This window comes from Momordica charantia, assembly GCF_013281855.1.
Source record: "Momordica charantia cultivar OHB3-1 chromosome 11 unlocalized genomic scaffold, Mcharantia_2.0 BLBB01000011.1, whole genome shotgun sequence".
In the NCBI taxonomy this organism is placed as follows: domain Eukaryota; kingdom Viridiplantae; phylum Streptophyta; class Magnoliopsida; order Cucurbitales; family Cucurbitaceae; genus Momordica; species Momordica charantia.
In genome coordinates, this window is record NW_028275159.1 from 21,445,525 (window position 1) to 21,469,111 (window position 23,587).

Genomic DNA, 23,587 nt, shown 5'->3' on the forward strand with positions numbered 1-23,587 from the left:
GAAAAGAGTTTATCCCACAATCCTTTAAACTTATGAGTTAGAGGTGCGGGGCGAATTTATTCATACATAGGTTTTGACTTACAAAAACAGATTCAAAAGCATAAGGAAAAAGTAATGGAAGAAAGAGACAGAGCTAGATGCACAGAATTACAATCAACTTAAGGAAGGAAGAATTCATTAATTGAAGGACAGAGCCAAGGCTTATAGACCCTGTAGCTCTGCCCTGCGACTTACAAAAAATAATAAAAAAAGAAAAAGAAAAGAGAGTCTCAACTGCTTCCAAGGTGGGAGGACAGCTCGCCCTGGGAGCCCAGAAGGTTGATCTCCTGAGATCCGCCCTGCTGCAAAGGAACCTCCTCTTGCGTAGTGTCGACCTCATTAGGCTCCTGGCTAGGGGCATCATCTTCCTCCATATCGGAGTAGTCAGAGTCCAGCTCCCTGGCATACTTGTCCACCAGGGATTGGGGGCCAGGAGTACCATTAGGCCCAGAAGCCCACTTCTCAGAGTACTTCTTCTTCAGATCACTGAGGTCGATCTGAAGATGAGACATGTCGGTGGCGATGCCCTTCATTAGGAATTTAAAGCCCGCATCGTTGAAGTCCTTGGAAAACCCGTCAAAGTCAGGATGCTGCCTAAACGCTTCCTCCAGAAGAACTCCGTTGGCGAGGCGTTCTTTTTCCACCTTGAGGTCGGCAACGAAGCGCCCTATCTCAGCGTCCTTCGCCTCGAGGGCCTGGAGCATCTCGTCCTTCTCCTCTAGGAATTGGAACTTCTCCTTCTCCAGCCCCTTGGTGATGGCGTGGGCAGATCGGAGGTGAGCCTTGTGCCTCTCTTTCTCCCTCTTTAACAGTTGCGCCTTGACCTCCACCTCGGCTGTCAGGATGTCTACCTCAGAACGAACTTTCATTAGCTCGTCTTTCATGGTAGTGGCAGCTTCCAGAGCAGCAGAGGAGTTCTCTTTTTCCTTTGCTGCTAGAGCTTCTCTCCCGTCCAGCTCGGCCTTTATCATAATTGCCGAGTGGATGGAAGCAGTGAACGCCTGCAGTACACAGAAAGCAAACAAAGGTCAGACTAAGCCACAAGGGGTTGACCTTGAAGCTTCAACCGGGCGTACCAAGGGGTTGTAATCTAACAACCCAGACTCAAGGAGCAGCTTGTCGGTCACCAAGGTTCCGATCTTCCGACCCCTTGGGAAGTGATCCTTGTAGTACTTGAGGGTGTCGCAGGTGGCTTGAGTGAGCTCGGGAATCGGTTTGATTGATACTGCACAAAGCGAGCGAAGGTTCGGGTTAGATGTGAGAGGCAAAACATTAAAAGGAAAAGAAGCAAGAAAGACTTCATACCTAAGTTCCCAAACCTAGTGGGAACATCAAAGAAGGTACGACCTGACTCGTCCTTTGCTAGCCATTCCCCAGAGGCAAAGAATCACTTTCCTACCCATCCCTTGATGGAGGTCGGCCCCTTGACTATACCACCTGCGCCTTTCCTTGCGCACATATAGTACCGACCTGGCTTCTTAGCTATCATTTTTGCTTCGAAGCATCCAAGAAGTTGCTCGACGTTCAGCAGCTCGACCTCATCCACGTCCCGAGCTCGCAACCAGAAAAGGATGGCCAACGCAAAAATGACGCCCCATCCGTTGGGGGCCACTTGAGCAGGAGCCAACCCCGTTCGGTTGAGGAACTCCTGGGCAAAAGGATGAAGATGAAGTCTGAAGCCGTACTCAAACATTTTAAAGTAAAGAGTGACCCATCCCGCTGGAGGATTGTCAGATCTTTCCCCTTCCTCTGGAATCCTAAGGAGGATGTCGTTTGGAATTTTAAACCCCCTACGGAGGGGTCCGAGATAGTGCTCGGGCATTTTCGAAGGGTATTCCAAACCCTGGCCCGAGGTGGAAGTATCGCTATCCTCACCATCATCCGAAAACCTAAAGTTCTCTATCTCTTCCAGCTCGGACTCTAACCTAAGGGCTAAGTCCTCCTCAGAATCACTTGGTTTGGGGGGCGAGCTACTTACAGTCCGATCTGCGCTACCTAGGCTATCGCTACTGGAAGGGGAAGATAAGAAAACCACCATACTTGAAAGCAAGAATAGAAGCAAGGGAGAGTAACTGACCTACGAAAGGGTTCGAGTTGGTTTCAGATCGAACTCCAGAAATTCAGGGAACGTAAGGTTTGACCTGAAGTCTCGGGACTATTTATAGCTAATCGGAAAAACCTCTGCACCGTACATGTGCAATGAACGAGCGGCTAGGATCATCTCGAGATCCGTAACGACGGAATACTTGAGTACTCCGACAACCTGGCAGATCGAAAAATCTTCCGCAACGGTCATATTCCCTCTACGAATTAAAAGTCGCCACGTGTCCAAAATGGAATAGGATGAACTTCTCTGCCAGGTCGAGATCGAACCTGACATAGAGGGGGCCAATGTTTGGGGGTAAAAATACCTAGGACACGTGGAGGACACTTATTGGTGTTTCAAGAATTGAATAAAATGAATTGTCCAGGTCCACCTCGGCCCCGCCGAGGAGATCGGGTTCGCCCATTACAAAAGGCTAAGTATAGACGTCGAGGTTCGACCTGGCTGGGGCTCGATCTGCTCGGAACCCGACAGGTTCGACATGAGAAAAGACATATAACCGCCGGTCTTGAGTACTGTCGGATCCACCACCTATAAATAGAGGGACTCATTTCATGCTCAGGTATTGAATCTCACCTCGAACTAAATACAGAGTCCAATCTATACTGACTTGAGCGTCGGAGAGTTTACCCTCTTGTGCAGGTTCACTCTTGGGTTCAGGTCGAGCCAAGGACCGGGTGCGAGCTAGGTTCATAGAACAGTGTTGTGCAACTCTTTGGATAAACAAAATTCAACATAACTTTGTAATATTTTATTTTTAAAACTAATTTTCATGTAAGACTTTTATAATCCTACTTTAATACCTGAGCAAGCATGAAATAAGAAATAAATAAAAAGTTAGTTATTTAAGATCGGTTCGGTAACATCCTCATTTTTTATTTCTTGTTTTTTGTTTCTAGTATTTTAGAAACATAAGTCCTTTAGTTACTATTCTTGTATCTCGTTTCTCGTTCTCATTTCTAAAGAAATATTTCTAAAATTGTATAGAAATTTTGGAAACAAAAAGTAAAGTTCCTTGTTTCTTGTGTGTGTATATATATATATTAGTAATATAATAATATTTATTAATACCTCGTCAATTTTTTATGTTACATTAGAAATATCGTATTAATTTCAGCGAAAATCGTATGAACATATGAAAACGCCAATAAAAATATCGATGTATCCATGAAAATTTAATACAATGTCATTCATATCTAGTCGTAATGTTCTAATTTCGCTCACTGGAGTTTGAATCCTTCGATTTCATCACATGGTTACGATTCATTTTCATACTAAAACTTAAAATTAATTCACAAATTAGATTAAAGATTGAAAACTACAAAAATAGCGCCGAAAACATCTAACATTTTGACCATTAATTTTCAAAATCATATAAATAACAAAATGTAAACTAGAAAGTTTATAATATCTTTCGTAACGTTTTTTTAGTACAACATATGGGAGCGTGGATTTAAATCAACGATTGAAACGTTATAAATATAGATTTCATATGATATGACAATGGATAAAGATTAAAGAATGAATAATTAGAAACATACCTGTTTTTTTTTAATAAGAAAATCAAGGTTAGACGTAGAATAGTTACAAAACAATATGTGTTGTCCACTCCCATTAGAGATAGTAAACTGTACAATAATCAAAGAATTTGAGCTATCTAAGAAGATTCTAGCATTTTCTGTGCCGGTTGGAGGTCAGGTTCGAGATGCATATCGTCGAAAGAGAATCATCAGCTCGCCTCATTTTCAATAGTAAATTCGAGAGTCAAATCCAAAATCTTAAGAAGCTGTTAATCTTTCCTCTCAAATAAGCAACACGACGGCCTAATGACATTTCAATTGGCAGGCATAGAGAATCAGTTACAGAAAAAAAGAAAACAAAAACAAAACAAAATTGGGTATGACTATACTGGTTATAGGGGAAGAACATAACTAGATCAATATGTCAATTATGTTGAACAAAGAGAGTAGGTATAAGAACTTCTTAGAGGACGGTTAAGAATGTCCCTTAAAAGATCATATAATAGTTCTGAATCGAATCTCTTTAGAAAGAAGATCTTTTGTTTGTCTCATGGTAGCCTGCTCTAATTCCCTTACGAAACTTGCAAGGTGAGTTTGACTTGTTCTCTTCATAATCTCCTTTCTTCATAACACCCACCTTATCCTTGCCTCATGCCAGCGATCAATGCAAAGCATTTCGTGTCATCGAAGCATTATTCCACCCAAAGCGCCTTTACTCGGGATCTTGCTACGTAGCCTCGCAGAGATTTGCCTCCCTGCTATTTTAGCATTAGCAAGTGTGCAGTGAGTCGTCGACTATCTTGACTCTCAAAGAACCGGTCAACCAAAGCTTGGCCCAGGTCAAGGAATGAGGAGGATCTTCCTTGGGTTGAGTTGTCAGTACCATGCTTTGGCTGCTCTCGAGAGAGTCGTGAAGGCTTTGCACTTTAGAGCATTGTTGTATGCGTTAAGGTTCATCCAAGAGCAGTAAAGCTCCACATGGTCCATAGAGTTGGTGGTCCTGTCGTACTTCTTAATCGTGGGGATTTTGAACTTTAGAGGTAGTCTTCCGTGAGGAGCATGAGAGGATTCTCCATCTACCTACTTATTCGACAAGGAGGCGGTCCTTCTGCCTCTGCTCCTCCAGTGCCAGATGTTTTCGTAAAGTTCCTACCTTTATGCATGGAGGGCAGTTACCTCATGATTGGTTGGGCAACGAGCGACACAAACTCGTTGAGTCTCTCTTGTCACTCTAGTTGGTGGGGTGCATTGGTTGCGGGGCTCCTCCAAAGGAAGTTGTATCACAAGACCTTTGTCATCCCCGCCAAAAGCATTCACTCAACGTCTTTATTCAGTGCTCCGCTCATTGGTAGAATTGTCAAAGCATTCTTCTGTCATTTGTAATCGTAGGTATTGAATGTGCGAGCTTACTAACTTTAAACTCTTCCCAAAGATGGTTCCAATTGTTGATTTTGGGCAAGTGCCACGTACCCCTTCCTCTCTTAGCTCGAGTTTTACCTATGCATAGAAATCTAGCATTGGTATGGTGCTTTACCTATTGAACTATGATGCCTAAGTTAGTACTCAAGGTGAGATCAAACGACCCAATGTGAAGCATTTAACATAATCACAAGGATCCCAGTGAAAATTTGCGTAGGAGAGTGTGTAAAGAGTTCTTGTACGAATTTGTGCCAGAGTTTTTGCCTACCTTAATACAGGTTGAGGACCACCGACACTCTAATGATCATCTCTTGTGCAATACTGAGGCACGATGACGTCCAGGAAGATATCCTAGTTCGTGCCAGGATTTGCTGCAGGGTGTTAGCGCCTCTCTCGTTAGCTGTCGTACATACGGATCATTTATGTGCGTTCCACACTTTGATCCGATTAATAACTTTATGTTAATAAAATTTAACCGAGGATATAATGTATATTTAACCGACATATTATTATTATGATTTGACTTGGACCAAGTTGCTTGTAGGTGTTTGTTTAGCAAGATAATGTTGTTGCTGAAGTACAATGTATTACCATGTGATTTGTAAAAGATGGCCTATCAAGTTAAATGAATGTGCTTGAATAATTGAGCAATGAATGTACTTCTTGTTAAAGTAGAACGCATGGCCACGTGAATAATGATGTGTAACATTTCTTTGGTTTTTTTTTTTCGCTATTTTTTGTTTCTATTTTTTTCAGAAATATAAACGTTTGGTAATTATTTTGTTTTTAATTTTTAGAAAGAAGAGAAACTAGTTTCTTATTCTCATTATCATTTTTTTAGATACACAAATAAAGAATTTATTTTATCAATTTTTACTCATAAAAAGCACAATAAATATCAAGATTAGATATAACATAAAAACTTTAATATTTTATTCATGTAAATTTTTTTTAATTCTAAGTATTCGAGATAACAAGAAATAAGAAATGGTTACTAAACCTATTTATGTTTGTTTTTTTAATTATAAAAGGTAACGAAAAAAATCAAAAAATAATTGTCAAAGTGTAATTTTTTGTTTTTTCTTTTCTGGTGTAAGGAAAAAAAACCAGAAATAAGAAAAAAAAAAGGATATCAAACAAACAAGTTCATAGTTTCTTTTTATTTTTTTTCCACATTTCTAATTTTTTAAAATATAAATAAAAGCATTGTTTAAATATATCTAACTTATTAAATGCATAGTAAGTATTAAAAATCAAATTTAACATAACTTTTTCAATATTTTATTATTAAAAAATTACCAACTCATTGTCATGTCAGCATTCCGTTAGGGACACTAACGGAATTTTAACACCAATAACCTTTTAGAACTATTTTCTAAAAGTTAGGGGCCAAATTGTCACTTTTTGAAACTTAGCGACCAAATAGAAACCTAACCTCAAATTCAGGGATAAAAATGTATTTTACCCTTAAAAATTAATTTTCATGTAAGAATTTTATAATTCTACTTTAATATTTGAGAAATAAATAGTGAAATTATTTAGGACCGGTGGATAACATCCTCGTTCATTATTCTTGTTTTTCATTTCTAAGTTTTTAGAAACATAAGTCCTTTACTTACCATTTTTGTATCTCATTTCTCATTTTTAAAAGAAACGTTTCTAAAATTATGTAGAAGTTTTGGAAACAACAAAATAAATTTGTTAGTTTTTTTTGTGCATGTTTACAATTTCTCCAAAACATAAATAAACGCATTAATTAATCCTTATTAACTTATAAAATGCATAATAAAAATTTAAAAATAAATATATATATATTAGTAATATAATGATATTTATTAATACTGCGAGATCCGGCACTAACAGCTACAACTGAATGAAACGGACACTCTTTCACTCTACCTTTTAGTTTTCCTCAATGTACCGTTCATGAATCCTCAAATCAAACAACTCCAGGGAGATGCAAGTCATTATACAGTCTAACAAGACTACGTTATATTAGAAATATCGATTCAATTTTTTATATCAATAGAAAATCTGTGAACATATGAAAACACTAATAAAAATATCGATGTATAGATGAAAATTTAATACGTCGCCGAGATGATAAAGAAACGTGACTCCTCAATCTAAAAGGATGAAATTCCGTGGCTTAGAGAAATTGCGTAAACTTTTGTTCATTTTCTCTATTTTTCTGTTGCTCTCTTTTTTCCACTGCGGGATCTGCGGCTGTCGTATATTCACAGAAGCCTTTTTTTTTTCTTCTTCTTAAAGGTTATGGGCTTTTAAAAAACTTAAAGCAAGTGGGTGGGCCCCACGTTGAGAATTGACTCTTTTGTCCTTTTGTGAAACACTCTTGTTTCGAAAGGGTTACGAATGCTCTTTTAATTTATGCACTTCTCTTTTGTAATTTTAACTTTTACTTACAGAACGTTTATTTTTGTTTTTGTATTTTCAAATAGTGATGGTTTTTTTTTCTATCTATTTATATTTTATATCATTTGTTTAGATCAATTTTTTTTTTAATTTAGCAAATAGAGATTAAATTGGTTAGTTTAAAAAATATAAGGATCAAATTGAATATTTTGAAAGTACAAAAACTAAAATAAACAAAAATTAAAAGTTATGAATTAAATGAACAAAAGTTACAAATACAAAGGTTAAAATAATATTTAAATTATTCTCCAAAGGATAGCTTGGGTGATTTGAGACTTCAAAGAATATTCTTGAGGTCGTATATACAGGTATGAGGATAGTGCGTGTCAAAAGACTGTCTACGCTAGTGTAATGTCAAAATTGGAGCTGAGCCACAAATCATGAGAGCTAAATTAAAACTTTTAAAATCATAAGGACCAAATTTGTAAATTAACATGTTTAAAAAAAATTGGTAAGTTAACCTACATTAATCATGAGCTAAATTTATATATGATAAATAAATAAATTAATTATAATTAATGAACAAAACTGCATTAATAATTGTTTCTTGTTTATTTTTTATTGATAAAAGAAACAAAAACATCTATGATAATATTTTATTGTTTCTGTTTTCTGAAATTCTAAAGTAAAAAATTAAAATGATCATTAATTTAATTATATATCTGCATTTTATAAGTGAAAACTCATAAAATAATGTTTCGGAAAAAAACTGAGTCAGAGGTCGGGTCCGACGACATACATCTTGATTGGTTTTACCGCCACTAGAGATTGGAAGGGAATAAGGAAAGAAACTTGCACCGTCATAACGTTTTCGTTTCTGATTTCTCGTTTTCAATTATCTAATTATTTATATTTACTTTTATTGTTTGTATTTTTTAATAAAAATTCTCAAAATTGTATAAAAATTTTAAAAACAAGAAAAACAATTTTTTTTTCTTCTGGTTTCATTCCAATTTATACCAAAATATAAACAAAAATACTATTTTATCAATCTTGAATATATGAATGTTGGAATCATGCCATTATACTTTTCTTAAAAAAAGGGAAAAGAGAAACAAGTGTTATAAAAGAAGCCATTCACCTGCTAGTTTCCAAAATTTCTACACAATTTTAGAAATTTTCTTAAAAAATACGAATAGTTAATAAAAACTGATGTTAAAAAAAACAGACAAAAAAAAAGAATCAAGAAACGTTAACGAGATAAAATAGCATTTTAATAAAAGATTTAAAATCATTTATAATATATATATATATATATATATATATATATATATATATATAATTTTTTCGATATAAAAAAAATAATATTTAATATTTTTTTATACTTGTTGATTCTAAAGGTGGAGGGTAGGTAAAAAGGTGCGGCAAAGATACGAAAAAGGAGAAAATTAAATAACCCTAACTGAGCACATAATTAAATACAACAAAATATAGAAACTGAAAAACTCCCACAGGAATATTCCCATGCTCTGCTGCATCATTGCTTACCATGCTCCCTACGACTACGTTGACCAATTCTCCACGTGGCGGTTGCTGATTGGTCGAAGATCTATCTGCGTGTATTTGAACGTTGCATCTCATCCCACCATTGCTCTGTCCCATTCTCCTTCGTCATGCAGCAGCAGCAGCGCCCATCGACTTGAAATCGGAGGACGGAAGAAAGCTGAGCTGATCACCGCCGCCGCCACGAGAAAAATCCCATTTCTCCATTTCTAATGGCGTCGCTCTCCCATGTGCTCTCTCGCTCATCCCGTCTGCTCGCTCCTCATGCACCGCCCATTGACTCCACGCCCAAATCCTTCATATACTCCCACTCGCAATGCCGCGAACCCACTTCGCTGCTGCGTGCTAACGTTTACAGGTACCAATTTGGCGATTCTGGGCTCGTTTTTCTGTTTGGGTGTCGAGGAAATGGGGTTTGTTGGGATGGGAATTGAAATCCCACTGGGTTTTTTTTTTTGTTTTTGTTTGCATCTCTGAGCTGTGGAAGATCTATTGGGGAGTAGTTATGATTGATTCTCTGGTTCTTTTTTTGAGTCTGAGAGTTGGTTCTTTTATGAATTTTCTCTTCATCCTGAAATTTCACCTTAACTTTCTTTCAGCTGCTTGTAGTGGTTCTTGAGGTTATGAGTTTACTGACATGGATGTGGTGACATTTTTCTTTGGTTTTTGACCATTTTGCTACCTCAAACATGCAAAGGAGTTGTGGGGGGTAGATTTTTTTGGTTTAGGACCATTTTGTTCTAATTGATAATGTGGATACTGTTGGAGAGTAGTGGTGTTTTAGAATGGGCTATATAACAGTTGGTTGTGGAAGTTGTAGCTGCTTCTCGGGTGATGTTTGTGATTTTTAGAAGCTTTGTGACCGGAAGTTATCGTCATTGTACTGACAAAATATGTCAGGATAATATAATTTTGTTCGCAATACCTTGCGTCCGTAGTAACTGGACGAGCTGGGGCTTCTTTTTTGTAATGCTTACATAATTTTCTTAATGGTTCCACTTTTAGGATCATTCTGTAACGGTCATCATTATCCAGTCAATTTCAGATTTATCGTCTGCCTCATTTTATCATCTCTCTGTCTCATATGTTTTTGGCGGGTATTAGGGGAAATGGGTTCTGCATGGAGGTCTTTGAACATGATTTTTTCCTTTTTTATTTTATGGGGCGCGTTAGCTTTCATCTGTAAATGGTAAGTGGTAACCATCCTTAGATGGCAACAAACAGATTATGTCTCTATCTTAATGAAAAACTCATCTTATTTTGAAAATTTTGTCATTCAATTGTTGAGTGGTGGTCTAGGGAGATGTCATTTTATCACAAGTATTGATTTTGCTATGGTTATAGAAGCAATATCATTATATTTTTTGATACAAATTTATAACTGGATTGATTAGCATTTCTAACCATTCTTAAGGTCAGAGGTCTGAATTGTAGGGATATAATTGAAAAACTTATGACCTTATAGGGCCCAGGATATGAGTTTGCGTGAGTGATGGGACTAGTTTAGGGCTATAGTGCCACTATTACAAGCCTTGGGGAGTGGGACATAGCAGTAGAATGTTGGGCAAGTTTTATCATTATAATTTAGCCACCATACTGATTCTTTCATGTCGTTAAATTGAAAATACTAATCTAGTGAGAACAATACATTTACTACTTGCAATGCTTTTACTCTTTTTTAAATGCTTTTTGAATACACGGGGATGGTATGTCTTGTGTTGCAGAATGGCCCTTGTCTGTCAGCGGGCAAGAAGAGGAACACAAAGGAAACAAATATGTGCTTCCATTGCAGGTACATAGTCTTCCTTCTATTTCATTAATTGTTAAAATTCATGGTTTTACATTAGGTTGAAGATATATGCGTTTACCTGTTCATTACATGATTTTTCATTTCTTAGCAGATGTCTCATTGGAAAAATCCACTGAAAATGTACAACTTCCCAAGGGTGATGTTTGGTCAGTTCATAAATTTGGTGGTACCTGTGTGGGTAACTCGCAAAGAATTAAGAATGTTGCTGAAATAATAGTTAATGATGATTCAGAGAGGAAATTGGTAGTTGTCTCTGCAATGTCAAAGGTGACCGATATGATGTATGACCTCATTAACAAGGCTCAATCACGGGACGAGTCTTATGTATCTGCCTTAGATGCTGTTTTAGAAAAGCACAAGTCAACGGCACATGATCTGCTTGATGGGGATGAACTGGCTAGTTTCTTATCACAGTTGCATCATGATATCAATAATCTGAAGGCTATGCTTCGAGCAATTTATATTGGTAAGTAGATACATCATCATATTGTGGATTGATCAGTTTTGCATACCTGTAATTGCTTGCTTAAAGACCAAAAGTTGTTAATTACTAAGATTGTATAAAAATCTTAGAATAAATATATAGCTATGTTTTTGTTGGTTTAGGATGAGACTCAAATAGTTGGTTTAAGACGAGACTCAAGTAGACTATTAGATTTACTTCAAAGAAAACAGAACAGATTTGAAACTTGCACGGTTTTGCAAATTATCCTGCATCATTTCTAGTTCCTCGATAGCATATGACGCTATAAGTTATTATAAAGTTTGTTATGAACTTTATGGAATCTGATACGTGTTTTGTAATTTAGTCTGATTTTGATCCCCTCGCTAATTTTGTATGCATTAAGTTTGGCATTTTTCCTTTTCTTTTTTGCTGACTTGTTGGCCTTCCAAGGTAGAAAATACATTGACCTGTTGACTTGCTGTCATGCAGCTGGTCATGCCATGGAATCCTTTACAGATTTCGTTGTAGGACATGGAGAATTGTGGTCTGCTAGTATGCTGTCTGGTGTTATTAGAAAGGTCTGGCACTTGTTTCCTATTCCTTTTTAATGCAGTTAGCCAATCCTTTTCTCGATATGTGGTAACCATCACTTGTTGTGTTTCCTCAGAGTGGGGCAGATTGCAAGTGGATGGATACTAGGGAAGTTTTGATAGTCAAGCCCACTTCTTCAAATCAAGTTGATCCAGATTTTTTGGAATCTGAGAGAAGACTTGAGCAATGGTATTCCAAAAACCCAGCCAAGATAATCATTGCAACTGGTTTTATTGCCAGTACACATGAAAACATACCCACTACTTTAAAGAGAGATGGAAGTGACTTTTCTGCTGCGATAATGGGTGCTCTACTAACAGCTCGACAAGTCACAATTTGGACTGATGTTGATGGTGTTTATAGTGCAGATCCAAGAAAAGGTACATGTCTTACTTTTGTACTTAACTCATAACTATGTGAACTACATTTTATTTGAAATCTCTATATTTGTATTTTAGAAAATCTGGATGCTATATATTAGAACTTTAGTGGTTATATCCATCCAAGTTCTGTTTCTTCTTTTATGTGGAGTTAACTGTTTATTTTAAGTTTAATATCATCAGAGCAGTTTCTTAAGAAAATTTAAAAATTAAAGTTTTCCTCTTTTCTTTGTAATCTCGAAATAACATGGTCCTATTATAAGGTTTATTTCTTGTGCAGTTAAAGAGGCAGTTGTTTTGAAGACATTGTCTTATCAAGAGGCCTGGGAGATGGTAAATCAGATCATCATTTTTTTTAAAATAAAAATAAAATTCTGCTTCTTGGTTCCCTAATATATATTATATTGACATGCAGTCATATTTTGGTGCAAATGTTTTACATCCTCGTACAATTATTCCAGTTATGCGATATGACATACCCATTGTAATAAGGAACATTTTCAATCTATCTGCACCTGGAACAAAGATCTGCCGTCAACCAGTTGATATTGAAAGCGAGAGTCTAGTGTCTTTTGTTAAAGGATTTGCAACAATAGACAACGTGGCCCTTGTAAATGTTGAAGGGTGAGTTTTTAGTTGCTTGTTAGTTACCCATCTCTGTCTTAATTTATAAATATGTGTTCTGCTTTTTTTTTTTCCCTCATTTAAAGCTTAATCTCATTTCCATGCCCCCTTCCCCAATTTCTCTCCAGCACTGGTATGGCTGGTGTCCCAGGTACAGCTAATGCCATTTTTGGTGCTGTAAAAGATGTAGGAGCTAATGTAATTATGATTTCTCAGGTGATTTGATACTTCTATTACCTCTTCTTTTACACCTTTAGTTAGTCAAGACTTTATCGTATGATACTGATAGAAGGTTAATGCAGGCTAGTAGTGAACATTCAGTGTGTTTTGCTGTGCCTGAGAAGGAAGTAAAAGCTGTTGCTGAGGCATTGAGATCTAGATTTCGTCAAGCGTTAGATGCTGGGCGCCTTTCTCAGGTATTTTTCTTTGGCTGGATTTATTGTTTTGACCAAGTCAATTTTTCTTTCCTTATAAATGTTTCTTTTACACTATGAACGTTTTAGTCTTTAGTGGATAGTTGTAGTCTGGATTTGGATTTTTGGTTTTCTTTGATCAATGAAGAGGATCACTCTGATGCATTAGATGAATGGAAAAACTCTTAGCCATGTTTACTTAAAGGGAATGAGAATCAAGTTTTTTATTCCCTTTGATGGTGTTTACCAAATTGTTGGAATGAGAATCAAATGGTGGGACCCACCTACTTTTTTTCATTTCCATTCCCTAAAAAGGGGCAATCCCATTCCTCCCCTACACCCTCATGAATCCCAATCCCAATCCCAATCTCATTCCTTATTCTGTGGGTCCCACACATTTATTGCAATCACTTCTCTACTTTTACCCTTTGTCTCTCGTGGTTAATGAGACCTATAACTTTTTATTTAATTGTTTTATACTTTTTTATTTCTTTTTCATTTATACTACTAATAATTTTTCTTTTAGTAAAAAATACACTTTTATTAGTTGATGTGATATTATTATAAAATATTTAATATTTAATTTTTTAATTTAATTTTGTTATTATTAATTAATATCACATTTTTTAAAATATAATTCATTATTATTAATTATTATAATAATAAAATTTAATAACATTATTATTAAATATTATTATAATAAAATCTAATAATATTTTATATTAAGTGATGATGGTTCTAATAAAATAGTATTTTAGTGGATGTAATTTTATTTTAATTATTAATTATTTATTTTATTACTATATTATTGATCGTAAATATTTTTTTTACCACCACAATGTATTTGTGATTAGCTAGAAAGAAGACTACTAGTAATTGTCATATATCTGATTCCGATTCCGATTGTGATTCCAGACAGTTTTAGTAAACAACATCAAAAGAGTTTTGATTCTGATTCTAGAAGATTTTTGGTAAATAGTATTAAAGGAATAACATTCCCATTCCGATTGATTTGATTCTGATTGATTTTCATTCCGAATCTCCGATTCATTTCCATTTCGATTCCTGGTAGGTAAACAGGGCCTTATATATATGGGGTGGCCTTGGTTGGCAAGACCTTGAGATCTCTTGGTCATACTGGATTCGAGGTCTCAAGTTCGAACTTTTAGGTGAGCTTAATACAAAAAATCCTTCATGTCTCTCGGGTCTGGATCTTGGGGTTGGCATGGGTGCCTCGGATATAGGAAAGTGAAGCCCGACTCCCGGTTATAAAAAAAATATAAATATAAAAAAGATATATATATATATATATATATATATATATATATAGATTCAGTTATCCTTATTTTTCCTTTTGATGAGAACTATGGATTTTGTTAAAGAAGATAAGAGTGCATGAGTGATTGGATAAAAGGTCCAAGCGAAAGAACCTCGAGTGTAATTCTTCACCTGCTCATTACTGTCAAGTATTCCTAATTTAAACCAAAGAAAGATGTGTGCATTGTTGAAAATGAAATTTGATCAAGAAACTGCGTATTCATTGAGAAAAATTAAAGGAAAAAATGTGCAAGTTAAAGCCTACCCTAAAGAATAAGAGCAAAAAGGCAACAAAAAACAAGCCAACGTACAAAATTGCCCGTCCAAAAAGGAGCAAACAGGACTAACTTAACAAAAACAAGAAAGGGCTTCAATTCAAAAGAATAAGGCGTAACGAATAATTACAAAATTCTTTGAAACAGTCAAAGTGAGATGCTAAACCTAGCAAGGGACAGAACCCCTCCTCCCAAGACTTCTCCACTCTCCTAAAGATTCTATTATTCCTCTTAAGGCAAATACACCATAAAACCGTGAAGAAACCAGCTCTCCAAATAACACTAGCCTTCACCCTAAAGGGAGAATTTAAATGAAGTTAGCTTTTAGGCCAAGCAGAATGCTTTTGGAGGGGGGTTCTTAAAGTCCCTTTGGCTTGGGTTGAGACTCTTCTCCTAAACCTTCATTTTTGGTATTTTGTTTCTATGCACCTGCTTTAGGTTTTCATCAGAATATAATCTGTCCTCAGGTCGCAGTTGTTCCAAACTGTAGCATTTTGGCAGCAGTTGGACAGAAAATGGCTAGTACTCCTGGAGTTAGTGCCACCCTTTTCAATGCGCTGGCAAAGGTCAGAAATTACTTGTTCACTTTTCTAATTTACAATTGCATCGGAACTTTATAGCCTTTGATCCATGATTTTGTGATTTTTTTATCTCATAGAATAATTATGGCAAGTCATGATGCAGGCTAGCATAAATATTCGTGCTATTGCTCAAGGCTGCACTGAATACAACATTACTGTAGTTCTTAGGCGAGAAGATTGTATAAAAGCCTTGAGAGCTGTGCACTCAAGATTTTATCTTTCAAGAACAACAATTGCAATGGGAATCATTGGACCTGGACTTATTGGTGCCACACTACTTGAGCAGCTTAAGGATCAGGTAATCTTAATGAGTGAAATCTTCTGGTGATATGGTTTTATTTCCATTTGGATAATGTAGTTTTGAAGATATATAGCATAGCTACTAACAGCAATGAGTTTTTTTGTCGGGACAAAAAGACGAGTAATTGAGAGAAAAAAAAAAGCTCATGACCTCAATGGGTTGCTTCAATAGCTAAAGAGATTAGTTACAGATGTAGATGCCTTTAAAGTTATAAGTTAGAATTTTGGTGGCTAATTACATAGGAAAATTGATGTCCTATATGTTTATCCGAGTGCTTTTCTGAGTTTTCTCTGATGATGAAAATAGTTGAGTGTGAATAAATTAAAATTAGCCTAAAAAAAAAGGACCCACAATAAAATAAAAAATATGTAGCCTGGTTTATTGGTCTTTTATTTGTAATGTCATCTTCTTAGATTCCTTTGTTCAGTTTTAGCGGGTGAAACTTTTTTTTCTCGATGTCCACAGGTTTTTATGTTTTATTTATTTTTTAATTCTTTGATATTTCTGGTCTTGATGAGAACTATCATGAGCTTGTACACCATGTCTTGGACTCTTGAGCATTTCTTAATGTGTGTCTCTCTGTGTCTTCAATGTGCCTGAAACTTGTAATATTATTAAAAGTTGGATACTCAAACCATATGTCAAGATACGCAAATGTAAGGCCCTAAGTTTTCTCTAAATCAAAAGTATAGTGTTTATGATTATTATATACCTATAAATATCGCCAGCTTCATTTGCAACATGGGATACTGAAGTACTGTGAAAAATTAACACATTCCTATATTGACTTCAATTGGTCAAAGTGCCACTTCCAATACTACAGTTTGGAAGAAGTTTATTTATACCTCATTGTTTTGATTCTGAATTGTTATTTGTCAGGCGTCAGTTCTCAAAGAAGACTTTAACATTGACTTGCGTGTCATGGGAATTATTAGCTCAAGAAGCATGCTCTTGTGCGATGAGTAAGTTTAACACTAAATTTGGATTCCTTTCCTTCATATGGATGTACTTCCATTTACAATGTTGGTTAAAGACCAAGGCTTATTTAGACAAGTATTGGTCTTAATTTCCTTAGTTGATGGGCAAAGTTATGTTTGGAGGCTCTGGTCAAAATAAATTACATGTTAATACGTCCTAAAAATCATGTGTCCATTTCTTATTATAATACATAAACCCTGTTTTAAAAGTTGGGTCTCAATGTGTAAGCTGAGGGTATGCCTTTTATTATTATTATTATTATTATTATTATTATTAGTATTATTACTATTTTCATTTTTGGCAATGGGCTAGCATGGGACCTTCTCCTGGAGTCTTGATATTTTGAAGTTTAGCATAAAAACTTCTTTGCATAGGTTATCATCAATTTCTTGTGTTAATTTGTTGTTATTTCCATTTACATCTTTACTGTTTTTAAATTTAAAAAGCGTACAATACAAAAACATTACCCCTTTGCCAATTCATTGACATGCATTGAAGTGTTTCAATCAAATGGACTAATTTAAGCATCGTCTGATGACCTTTTTGTCTTTTGTTTTTTTCTTTCTGTAGTTTTTTTTTTAAGAAAAAAAAAGTTATACGTGTCTGATGGCCCATTCTTTTGTTTTTGTTTTTCTTTTAAAAAATAGAAAACAAACATATTAGATTCTTTTTGGTTTTCTATTTTTTAAAAGTTAGAGAGACAATGAGAAAAGTTAGACCTACAAAGAGATATGTTAGAGAGAAAAAAAATATGTAGAGGGAGAGACAGAAAAGTCTTAGAGAAATAGAGAGAAATTTTGGATAGAGCAAAGTTAGACCTCTGTATTTTGGTCTTCTCTTCCCTACATTTTATCTTCTATTCATCAACTTTCTCATTTGTTCTTGGCCTTCTCATGTTTGGTATGCTCTCTTGGAATCCTTTTGTAATTGAATTTTTCTTTCAATTTATGGCAATTGGGGTAGCTTATTATAATTTTTTTGGTGGTTGGATGGCAATTCCACTTCTCTTGTACTTCATATAAATCAATGAAAAGTTGTCTAACATGAGTATAGTTTCTACTCCTTTTCTTGAGGTTGGAGGTTCAAATCCCATCGCCCCACATTTGTTGTACTATATATATATATATATATATATATATCAATTGAAAGGTTTTTCTTTATCTCCCAAAAAAGATTTTAAAAAATAAGTTTGGCACTGGCACTGTTCAGTTTACAGTTCTGCCGTTTTACTCAATGCAATTATTTGTGATATATTATTTGTAGGGGACTTGACTTGTCTAGTTGGAGAGATCTTCAAAGGGAGAGAGGTGAAGTGGCGGACATGGAAAAGTTTGTGCAGCATGTGCATCAAAATCATTTTATTCCAAATACTGTTTTGGTGGATTGCACGGCCAATCCTGATGTTGCTAGCTACTACTACAACTGGCTTCGAAAAGGAATTCATGTCATTACTCCAAATAAGAGGGCTAACTCAGGACCACTCGATCAGGTATCTCCTATAGGGAAATTAATTCACTCTTACCTTAACCTTTTTTTTACAGACAAAAATCTAATGTATTTGGACAGCTATAGAATGTGAAAAAATTTCAAGTTCCTGATTGTTTTACGGATGACGGTAAAGGTCCTTCCTGTTTGAAGAATGTGAAAGATAACCTATTAATTCACTAGGTTTACTTTCAGACCTTGAGGTGGATAGATCGGGGTATTGAGAGACGTGTTTGGAAGAAAAACAAAATTTCTGTTGATTGTTTGTAGGATTTGAATAAATTGGCGAACCTTACATGGAGACATCAGTTTAGTACTGGCTTTGTTTTACTAAAAAATTGAAGAAAAGAGAATGTGATGAGATCATCAAAACCATGTCTTTTATGTTACATTGCAAATCACTGTCTAGAATGGGCTTACTAATTCTTTTGTAACATCTTTGCTATCCAATCCAGTATTTGAAATTGAGAGCTCTTCAACGACAGTCCTATACTCATTACTTTTATGAAGCTACTGTTGGAGCTGGTCTACCAATTATTAGCACCCTACGTGGTTTGCTTGAAACCGGAGACAAAATATTGCGTATTGAAGGCATTTTCAGGTTCTGATATATTCATTACTTGTCTTCTCGCTTTGAATGAAGTTTTACTTTATATTTCCTTCACCTTAAATAGTTTCCTTCCCCCATAAAGTTAGGGTGTAAGCTTATTTAATCTCACCCCCTTGGCACTGTACATTCAATATGTTCATATATACTCTGCACTTTTAAAAAATCTATGCATATAACCATCATGGGTGTCTAATTGGTCCAGGAGAGCTAGGGTAAATTGAGAGGGAATGAGTTCAAACTTTATGATGGCCACCTACCTTAGGGATTAATTCCTATATGTTTTCAGGCAACAAATGTTGTAGGGTTAGGCAGCTGCCCCATGAAATTAGTCGAGGTGCGCATAAGCTGGCCCGAACACTCACGGATATATAAAAAAAATTCTATGCGTATAGCAACATTTGTACATAATGTGTGTTAAAACGTCCCAGCCACTCTTCTCCCCATTATCCTAAAACATCCAACCAGTAAACTTCCTAGTCCTATCTCCCTGGGGAGTTGAGAGCTTTTAGAGGTGGAGGTGTAGCAATAGTGGATTGAAGATTTATTTCCAAGGGTATTTTATTTTTTAAAAAAACTGTGCGCACGCACCAAAAACTTTTATTGCACCTACTAATCTTTGGAGTAAGCTAGAAGTACTTGCAACCCTGGATTTCTTGGATAACTCTCCTACTTGATGGCACTTCATCTCATGGAAAACCAGGCCTCATCTTTACCAGCAGATGGATTTCTATCTAATGAAACATGAGCTTTAAATTAATGGGAAGAAATATCTTGAAAAAAGTGGGACCGAGTAGAATATTAATACTAGTGACCTTTCTTCGGGGGTGAAGCTTTGACGGGAAAAAGCATATGTGTGTGCCTTTTAAAGACCCTTATCTGCGGAGGGGTAATCTTCCTGAAACAAGATCCCACCAGACTTAATTACTAGAAGGGTCGGAGTGAAGAAGTAAAAAGGTGGTTATTTTTTTATTTTGTTACGTGGGCCCATTTTAACTGCTCACCTAATAAATTATGCACATAAGGTAAATTATGGTCGTAAGTAGTTGAGGTGCGTGCAAGTTGGGCCCAAATACTCATGGATTTATTAAAAGAGAAAAAAAAAGCATCATTCTAAAGTTATAAGATTAGGATTCACATTCTAATCCTATTTCTAGAGCAATAAGTAGATGAAGCAATACAAAAAGTGGTTTGTCCAATATGCTTCACATCTACTTTATGCTGCTGCTGTAAATGTCTCTATGATAAAAAGAAATAGCAAGAGCACGAAAATGCCACAAATTTACTTTATTTCTCTCTCATGGTCACTTTCCCTCGACATTAAAGGCAACTAAAATATACCTGTTAAGAAGTATAAAACGTCCTCTTAATAAACCCTTGCATGTTGAACTTTGTCTAGAAGGTGCTGGCACCTATCTTCAACCCTCAGGAGCAGGGTGATAATAAGGCTCCTTTCATGCAAAAAGTAATGTTGTTTTCCTTACGAAATTTTAACATTCTTTGCTTTTATGTGATTTCCTGCTGCAGTGGGACGTTGAGTTACATCTTCAACAACTTTACGGGCAGTAAATCTTTTAGTGACATAGTCTCTGAAGCAAAGCAAGCAGGTTATACTGAGCCAGATCCAAGGGATGATTTATCTGGAACAGATGTTGCCAGAAAGGTAAAAAAAAATTCTGATAGTCTGTGAGAGATCCAAAACCATGAATATTTTAACCCGAATGGTGGTTTTTGAGTCTTAAAACGATGATCGATTCATCCATGAAATATAGAAATCCTTCATGCTTTATGTTGCCTTTATTGTTTTCAGGTGATCATTCTTGCTAGAGAATCTGGTTTGAAGCTAGAACTAGCAGATATCCCAGTGGAAAACCTTGTGCCAGAACCATTAAGAGTATAACTTCTTTTGTTTTAAGTTTTAACCATATAATTCTATATTTAATGCTTTAAGTTTGTACTTCATAGTTGATTTGGAGCTCTATTATCCTATAGGCCAGTGACTCTGCTGAGGAGTTTATGCAACAATTGCCACAATATGATGCCGATCTGACAAGGAAACGACAGGATGCCGAGAATGCTGGGGAAGTGAGTATCTAAAAAATAGTTCTGCTAGTTAACTTACTTTTAAGGAACTTGCTACATAATGTGAAGTATCTAAAACTCTTGATTAGTATGTTAGCCATGAAAACTTTTAGTGCTATAATCTGTTTTATTGTCATACTGATACTTATATTTTCATGTTATTTGGTTCAACATTCCACTGATAAAAACAATTTTAGTCCTTTGCCATTAATTTATTTGATGAATTATTTAATAAGCACTTTTTTTTTTTGTTCATTGACCTGTTCAATAGATGTCTACGTAAACAAGAATTTGAAGTTATATGTACTAAGCTATCAAACAAATTTAGGTTCTTGTTAAATTTTTATTAAAAAACTAACGGTAATGACTGAAATAGTTTATTTTATGCCAAATTTGGGGACAAAATGGTAGGAATCCTAATAGGGCCGTTAGGAATATTCATTATTAGAGTATTAAGGGTATATTCATCATTAGCCAAAGATTTGATTATAAATCGGAGCCCAGGAGACGAAGACAGTCAATTGTTTAGTGGGTTTAGGCTTCAGGTAGACTCTAAACGCCTCAAATTACTTGGAAATTATTTGTATTGTTTTATCTTTTATATTTCAATACTACATCGATTATGTAGTTTCTATCATAAAATAGAACATTTGAAAAAAAATATAAACTTGTAGTTGGAGGTTTATCTTGTGTTTATGTGATTTATGGAGCTTTTGACCCTTTTCTGAAGGTGTTGAGATATGTCGGGGTGGTGGATGTCGAAAATAAAAGAGGCTTCGTCGAGATGCAAAGGTACAAGGAGGATCACCCGTTTGCACAACTTTCAGGATCCGACAACATCATCGCTTTTACAACAACGAGGTACCGAAAACAGCCTTTGATCGTCCGGGGACCGGGTGCCGGGGCTCAAGTGACAGCAGGTGGAATCTTCAGTGACATCTTGCGGCTTGCATCTTACCTTGGAGCTCCATCATAATCTCAGTCTCATGTTTGGTTTTCAACTCTCTTGTCCCTTTTTTTTTTTTTTTCATTTTTGCTTCTTAGTGAGACTCTCTTATGCTTTCTTCTGCCTTTTGTTTCCAATGCAAGTTCTTGTTTGTCTTGGAATTTTTACTTTTCTCTAATAAGATTAGGTTTGTTTCCATTTTTTTTAGTGCAACAACGTGCATGTAAGGGTAAGAATTCGAACTCATAACTTTTTGATTATAAATAAATGTCTTAACCAGTTGAGTTAAACTCGAGTTGACCATCTTAGTTCGATTCTATGTGCATTCCTATGGGGCAATGCTTGCAAGCAAGAGTGAAATCAAATATTAGTGGACATGTCAATGTTTTATAAATAAAAAATCTTGAATCTTAATACAAAGATTAATTGATATTTTGATATACCATGAAAATGTCACGGTATTAGATTTTCTTCTGACATTTTTATTTATATTTTCATATGTGGATAGGTTGATACAGATATAAGAGGTAGTATTGCAATTTCAAAAAAAAAAAAAAAAAGTAGTGTTGCAAAAAACTTGACAAAATATGTTGACATAATATTAATAATAAAGTTATTTAAATACATAATAAATTTTTTTAGTTTATTTAAATGTAGTGGAATGTTTATTTGATAATTTAAATATTTATGATTTATTTTTTATAATTTTTCCAAAAATACCTATCAACATTGACATTTTTCAACATTTCAATTCTATTGACATCTTTATAAAATTGAGATCTTGATATTTGAAACATAGATGAGTATGAACATAAATTAAACAAGGATTTTATCCTAACAAAAGTATATTCATTCACTCCAAATCTTCGTAAGCAAAACATGGAAAAGAAACAATAATAGGCATTTTTTTAGTACAACGAGTGGTTTGTGGCCGATAACGCTTTAGTTGATGGCATTCCTCTATGCGGCTGGCATTCAAGGAACCATGGGACACAAACGTGGGACACGCAGGCTCGCCACACACATGCCTATATACCTACGAAGTTTCATTTATTCTCATATAGTAGTGCTAATTGAAGAAGACAGGTAACTTGTTATCCAAACCCCGAACCAGAACTTTTAAAAGAAAGATGAGTGCACTTTGCACGTTTCATTGTTGATGATTGTGAATTCCATTTTTTACATAAACTTTTCCAGCTTCTACTTGAATGCGTTCTCCAAAAACAAAGTTTATTGGGTGAAAGTGAAGTCATCCTCATGCATGTAAATTAAACAACATACCCGCATAGGCAAAAATTCATAGAATACTTGAGATTAAGATCAAACGAGTATATGATTATCCTTAGTGATGGTTTGTATTTTCTTTAACGGTCAAGTATATGACACATTGTGGCCTAGTCTTATGCAGTACCATTATATACGATACCTCCATTTACATGTCACCACATGAATGATCTAGATAAGGACCATTTATAACAATTACAAAGTGGATCGTATCAACATGTTATGTCACCGACTCCAACTCCCAAAAAAAAAAACATGCTATGTCACCAACTCCAACTCTGTCCATATTGTACTGTATTAAACTGATCCTTTCGTATTTATCCATTACATACCTAGTTTAAGAACAAATAGGTGGCCAAGAAATGATAAAGTTTTGAATGTCAATTTTTATGACAAAGTACACATTGGTGCATATTAAGTTCATTTTTACGTCACGAACGAACTTAGGGC

At 35.3% G+C, this 23,587-nt stretch overlaps 1 protein-coding gene across 2 annotated transcripts; it reads left to right on the plus strand.

Annotated features, from left to right (window-relative positions):
* Window positions 1–9,103: 9,103 nt before the first annotated feature.
* Window positions 9,104–22,143, plus strand: LOC111012145 (bifunctional aspartokinase/homoserine dehydrogenase 1, chloroplastic). 2 transcript variants are annotated; one of them, XM_088119787.1, is made up of 18 exons: window positions 9,104–9,376; window positions 10,743–10,810; window positions 10,917–11,294; window positions 11,763–11,851; window positions 11,941–12,244; window positions 12,525–12,577; window positions 12,660–12,868; window positions 12,997–13,084; window positions 13,171–13,284; window positions 15,341–15,439; window positions 15,558–15,752; window positions 16,635–16,717; window positions 17,997–18,222; window positions 18,674–18,819; window positions 20,353–20,488; window positions 20,636–20,719; window positions 20,818–20,910; window positions 21,638–22,143. In XM_088119787.1, exons 1-18 carry the CDS (start codon window positions 9,231–9,233, stop codon window positions 21,881–21,883), a joined length of 2,757 nt encoding a protein of 918 aa, XP_087975913.1. In that variant the 5' UTR covers window positions 9,104–9,230; the 3' UTR covers window positions 21,884–22,143. The 2 variants fall into 2 exon arrangements, with proteins under 2 accessions (XP_087975913.1, XP_022141894.1); XM_022286202.2 differs by having other exon boundaries at window positions 10,920–11,294.
* Window positions 22,144–23,587: the final 1,444 nt, after the last annotated feature.

What these genes read in the sequence shown, in the direction of transcription:
- LOC111012145 (XM_088119787.1), top strand. Translation starts at nt 9,231, where the DNA reads ATGGCGTCGCTCTCCCATGTGCTCTCTCGCTCATCCCGTCTGCTCGCT. An exon ending in CTGCGTGCTAACGTTTACAG is followed by an intron (nt 9,377 to 10,742) that starts GTACCAATTTGG and finishes CTTGTGTTGCAG; the next exon opens with AATGGCCCTTGTCTGTCAGC. An exon ending in TTTTCAATGCGCTGGCAAAG is followed by an intron (nt 15,440 to 15,557) that starts GTCAGAAATTAC and finishes GTCATGATGCAG; the next exon opens with GCTAGCATAAATATTCGTGC.